The following is a 5,690-nucleotide window of genomic DNA, read 5'->3' as shown; positions in this document are numbered from 1 at the left end:
TTAGGCGACCCCTGTGAAAGGGTCATTCGACTGCCAAAGGGGTTGCAACCCACAGGTTGAGAACCGCTGGTCTAGACCTTTCCAAGCAGCTGGGCCCAGCAACCACTGTGACAAATGGCATCCTCCTTTCTGTTCTGGCTTTAATGCAGGGAAGGCCATGACACCTACCATTCTCTTTTCCTCTTCCTTGGCTGCCTTTTTCTCTTTGATCTGCTCCTGCAAAACCTTGTAATTCACGTAACTCTTCTTGGGAGGCTGCAATGGAAGAAAAGGGACACGTCATCACTTTGTATTCTGCGCCCATTTCCCAGCGTCCCTTGCCCTGGCTGGCCGCGTCCTGCCTGGTGGCAGGAGGCCGAGCAGCCCCTCACCTGTGCGCCCAGCATGACCGCACGCTCCCGTTCCAGGACTCGCTCCTTCCCTTTTCCGTAGCCCGTGATCCCAAACCGGTGCACCTCCAGCCGAGCCTGGAGACAAAGCGGAATCAGACCCAAGTGCTCCCCACAAACTCCCCAGGAGAAAGCCACGCCCATCGGGGATGCGTTCTGGAGACCACGAGCTGGGCGCCAGATCCTCGTGCTCATCCTCATGGCCCGCAGCGACGACAGCCCGCAAGACGCTGAGCTGCGTGGGTCTCCTGCAGTGTGACCGCCCCCTCCCGACACCGTCCCGGGTTTAATGAGGACAGCGGAGGCAAAGCGTGCTCTCTGCACGAAGAAGGGACAGGAGCGGTGAATACAGAGCCTGCAGCACTCTGAGGGTCTACCACTCCCCGCCACCCTCAGAGGCTGTGATTTCCATGTAAAGGTCCCTCCCCAAGCATCCCTACTTAGACTTAGAAACCACTAACAGCAGCTTTAAACACAGATCCCTGTGGGGGTTTTTTCCCTTTAAAAGATAATGTAGAAAGAAGAGGAAAGGTCACCAACACCTACTCTTAGCAGTTGAATTACTTGCCCCTGTCTTTTTTCTCATGCGAGTTCGAAGCCCGGTTTGTCATCACAGAACTCGCGCATCCCTGCTTTTCCTGCTGTCCACTGTGCAGTGGTGTTGTGACAGAAAACTATCTTGTTTCAGATGAACGTTTCTATAGTCACATCTTTCTCCAGGATACTAGTTTTGGTCTGAAAAGGAGAAAACAAGTCTTATTAAGATCATCTGTTACCACATCATTATAATCTCGAGCACCGAGGGAGTGGACATGTTTTAAAAGGCCTTGCCGAAACCGGTTTGGCTCAGTGGATAGAGCGTCAGCCTGCGGACTGAAAGGTCCCAGGTTTGATCCGGGTCAAGGGCATGTACCTTGGTTGCGGGCACATCCCCAGTGGGGAGTGTGCAGGAGGCAGCTGGTCGATGTTTCTCTCTCATTGATGTTTCTAACTCTCTATCTCTCTCCTTTCCTCTCTGTAAAAACTTAGTAAAATATATTAAAAAAATAATAAAAATAAGAGGCCTTGAAACTGGGCCCAGATGCCTAAATGCCAAACGATGACACAGGCGTGTTGCACAGGATCCTGGTTAACACCTACTCATGCTTCAGTGCCGCAGGGGTTTTACGTGTTTAAGATCATCTGTTACCACATCATTATAATCTCTAGCACCGACGGAGTGGACATGTTTTAAAAGGCCTTGAAACTGGGCCCAGATGCCTCAATGCCAAACTATGACACAGGCGTGTTGCACAGGATCCTGATTAACACCTACTCATGCTTCAGTGACGCAGGGGTTTTACGTGGTTTGATAGACTTGGCATGTCTTCTTGAGCATAAACCACTTCACCTAGATGACTTTCTCCCCAACAGGCAGCTGACGTGGGACCTACTGAGGAACAGGGTGTAGACCACTAAGGGTTTCAGGGTCAAGGCCGGGGAGTGATCTGGAAACGGTGGAGGTCATGAGGGCACGGAGAACCCGGGGCAATAACTTGGGAAAACGTTCTGCCAGTGAAGGTGCTGGAAAATGCACCCGAGTTAGTCCACAGACAGAGAGCCCAGGCGAGCCTACAGTCCTGCATAACACAAAAAGTGAACCTCAATGTAAACTATGGACTTCAGTTAATAATAGTATCAGTATTTGCTCATCAATTGTAACAAATGTACTTGTGCAGGAGACAGCTGATTGATGTTTCTCTCTCATCGATGTTTCTAACTCTCTATCTCTCTCCCTTCCTCTCTGTAAAAAATCAATAAAATATATTTAAAAAAAAACACGCCCCACTAACTTGTGATGTCGAATGTTCTGGGGTTTTGGAACGAGAGATTTGAGACTGTGGGGTTACTGTCTGAATGCACACTGACGATTTAAAAGGCAGACAGGTGCCATGAACTGTGAGATAATCATTAGCTAATGAATATAATAACCACTTTTAGTAAACAGTAAACACCCAGCAAACATGAGCAGTCCATCGTATGCTCAAAAGCAGTCTACCTGGACCTCCAGGCCATAGGAGCCAAGATCCCTTCGGCTCTCAGTGCACTGTTCTAGTACATTTTTTTCTAATATATTTTTATTGACTTGAGAGAGAGAAACATTGATCGGCTGCCTCCTGCACACCCCCACTGGGGATCGAGCCCACAACCCAGGCATGTGCCCTGACCGGGAATCAATCCAATGACCCCGAGTCACAAGGGACGACTCTCAACCGAGCCACACCAGCCAGGCGATTACTTCTCTTAGGTTTTTCTTACCCCTTTCTAGGTAGGCCACAGAAGAGGCTAAGGTTCATGAACGGGACAGTGATGGACGGACGTGAGGGGTGGAGAAAGGGCACGAAGACATGGTCGTAAGGGCCAAACAACACTCAGATCATCTAAACTATAAATGACACTTCCTGAGAAGCGCCGTTACTGTTCACCCACTGGCAGTGCTGCAAGGCCCTTTAGAGTGGGCTCGCCACTCGCTCCTTGAATCCCAAGCCCAGGCCACTCCACTGGACGAGGACCCCTGCCTCAGTCCCCTCCTGCCTCGTTAGACGGAGCTGACGAGCCGACCTGTAACCCACTTACCGGGCAGGGGGCACAGTGATCTTTTCTTTAAATTGATTTCAGAGAGGAAGGGAGAAGGGGAGAGAGAGAGAGAAACATCATTGATGAGAGAGAATCATGGATCGGCTGCCTCCTGCACGCTCCACACCAGGGATCGAGCCCACAACCCGGGCATGTGCTCTTCACCAGAATCAAACCCGGGACCCTTCAGTCCGCACGCTGATGCTCTATCCACTGAGCCACACCGGCTAGGGCCAGAGTGACCTTTTTCAGTTATAATCCACCTCATGCCCTTGCTTAAACTTTTTTGGTGGCATCACATGTACTTGGCACTAAAACCTGAGGGCCTTGCTGTCGCCTGCGGGACCTGGCAGGGGCCAGGCAGCTGCCTTTCCCAAGCTCACACCTCCCCTCTGTCCTACTTCCTCTCGCCTACCAGCTTCCGGACTCAGTGGGCCTTTCCACACCTCGGGGTCCTTGCCACACAGCCTTCCCTCTGCCTCAAGTCACAAAAGCCTTTAACAGGGCAGTCGGTCTAATGTCACGTCCTCGGACCTACAACTTTCCTTCAGAGCGTTTATAACTCTGTTTCATGATATTGTTCGTTTTCCTGGTGTTCGCCTGCCTCCACCAGCAGATGGTCCACTCCTGGAAGGAAAGGACTGCGTCTCGTTCCCTGCTGATCTCCTGGGTCTGCCCAAGAGCAGGCACTCAGTTATTTGTGGGTAAATAAATGAATGGATGAGCGATCTCTTACTACTATTCCTGTCAAACTACTTCTGTGGTCACTACTCTGTAAGTGGGCAGGATTAGGAGCTTCCTTTGCCAGTTAGACGTTGGTAAAGGGTAAAAGGCTTAACAAATGGTGGCCAAGCCTGGCTGAGCAACCATACCTCTCCCACGGACTGAATTTCAAGCGAGACTTACCAATTGTCTAAGAGAGATTGCTGCTCAGTAAACTCAAGCTGCTTTTCACTGCTGGGGAGTCAGCACATCCCAGGCAGCTCCCCTGGGAGGGGACCCCTGGGCACTGCGCCTGGGTTCCTCCAGCCTGCCCAGGTACCTGTCCCCCTGGCCCATTGTACTCTGTATCCTTTTGCTGCAATAAGTCATAACTGTGATATGCCCCGCTAGTGTGGCTCAGTGGATTGAGCGTCGTCCCATGAACCAAGAGGTTGCTGGTTCGATTCCCGGTCAGGGGACGTGCCCAGGTTGTGGGCTTGATCCCCAGTGTGGGGCGTGCAGGAGGCAGCTGATCAATGTTTCTATGTCATTGATACTTCTCTCTCTTTCTCTCCCTTCCTCTTTCTCTACCCCCCCGCCCCAAAAAAAACCCCCCAGTAAAAACATAACCGTGATAGTGACTGCATGCTGAGTCCCACGAGAGCTTTCGGCAAGTCCCCCAGGCTAGGGTGTGGTCTTGGGGGCCCCTGACATCGCCTTTAACGATATTCACCTTGTTCCACAATATCACGGTTTCCATCCCAGACACATAAAGTAACCAGCTCACTACCTTGGCGTTCTCATCTTGATCCAGCCTCTGTTTCCTTTTCTTACTCCTGCTGTGGAATTCCACCACTTCCACCGGCTCCCTCCTGTTCAGGGGAGAGGGCGATGCTGCTGCCCCAGGGGCTTGTGGGCCTGCGGGGGCCTCCGGGAGGGTCACGGAGGGGGCACACCGCAGCTCTTCCCGGAGCTCCGAGAAGAAGCTCGAAGCCTTCTTCCTCGGGCCTCTTACAGGAGCACCAGGTGGGGGAGCGGGCTCGGCCCCCAAGGCCACGGGGGTCCCCGCATCTCTCTTCTTGTTTTCCTTTTTCTTTCGGATCCTTTTCTGTTCCGCTTCATCTTCTGTCTCTCCTGTTTGCTCAACCACAAGAAGGAAAAAGACATTTTTATTTTTAGTGACTACCCATATCAAATCATGTGAATGCACGTATAGATATACATTGCCACAAACATGTGGATCTACCTACAAAGAAAAAAAAACGAACTTGTTTTTCTTCAAGGAGGGTTGCATTTGCACCATTTATAGAATCCGACAAGCCACAGGGGACGATGCTCAACCTGGGTAACAGTATGTGTGACTCTGACTCTCATTAGCGTAGTCATTTTAGTCTTCACCTCGGCTGTTCCTAAGCCATCATGGCAACAGTCCCGGACACGGACCCATGCTGGCTCACGCTTTGTAACTCAAAATGGCAGCCTGTGTTTCTTTTTCACACTTTCTAGGGTTATAGATGAGCATTATAGTAATTTTTCTATCTTCTTTCAGTTACGAATTAAGATGAACCTGCCTGGCTGGGGTGGCTCAGTGGTTGAGCGCCGACCTGTGAACCAGGAAGTTCCATTCCCGGTCGGGGCACAGGCCCGGGTTGCAGGTCTCCAGTGTGGGGCGTGCAGGAGGCAGCCGATCTATGATACCCTCTCATCATGGATGTCCTCTCTCCCGTCCTCTCTGAAATCAATGCAAAAGTGCATATATTTTTAAAAAGACACTAATGACTGAAGATGCTCTTTGGCGCAGGAGGGAGAGATGCCACCCTCCTCCCCTGGGGCAAGCTCTGCAGAGCGTGGGGAGTTGCCTAGCAACGTCCCAGGCGGTTGCCACATTAAAACGGGAGTTTTATTTCCCTTCCCTCCCATCGAAATAAACGAAGGAGAGCGCAGGTCGGCCAACTTAGGGGACAAAAGGTTGGGAAAACATTC

General features: G+C 51.2%; 1 protein-coding gene across 1 annotated transcript in view; it reads right to left on the bottom strand.

Annotated features, from left to right (window-relative positions):
* The window catches only part of LOC102756274 (chromosome unknown open reading frame, human C1orf131), a 13,741-nt gene that overhangs the window by 7,670 nt on the left and 381 nt on the right, over positions 1-5,690 (bottom strand). Inside the window, exons 2-6 of the mRNA XM_015560588.1 lie at positions 4,498-4,953; positions 1,084-1,124; positions 568-637; positions 372-467; positions 169-255 (exon numbers count right to left, since the gene is read on the bottom strand). Coding sequence (XP_015416074.1) covers positions 169-255; positions 372-467; positions 568-637; positions 1,084-1,124; positions 4,498-4,953 — 750 coding nt within the window. The remainder of the gene's footprint in view (positions 1-168; positions 256-371; positions 468-567; positions 638-1,083; positions 1,125-4,497; positions 4,954-5,690) is intronic.

The sequence above is a fragment of the Myotis davidii genome, unplaced genomic scaffold (assembly GCF_000327345.1).
Source record: "Myotis davidii unplaced genomic scaffold, ASM32734v1 scaffold295, whole genome shotgun sequence".
NCBI classification, from domain to species: Eukaryota; Metazoa; Chordata; class Mammalia; order Chiroptera; family Vespertilionidae; genus Myotis; species Myotis davidii.
This window is presented reverse-complemented; position numbering and strand designations above follow the sequence as displayed.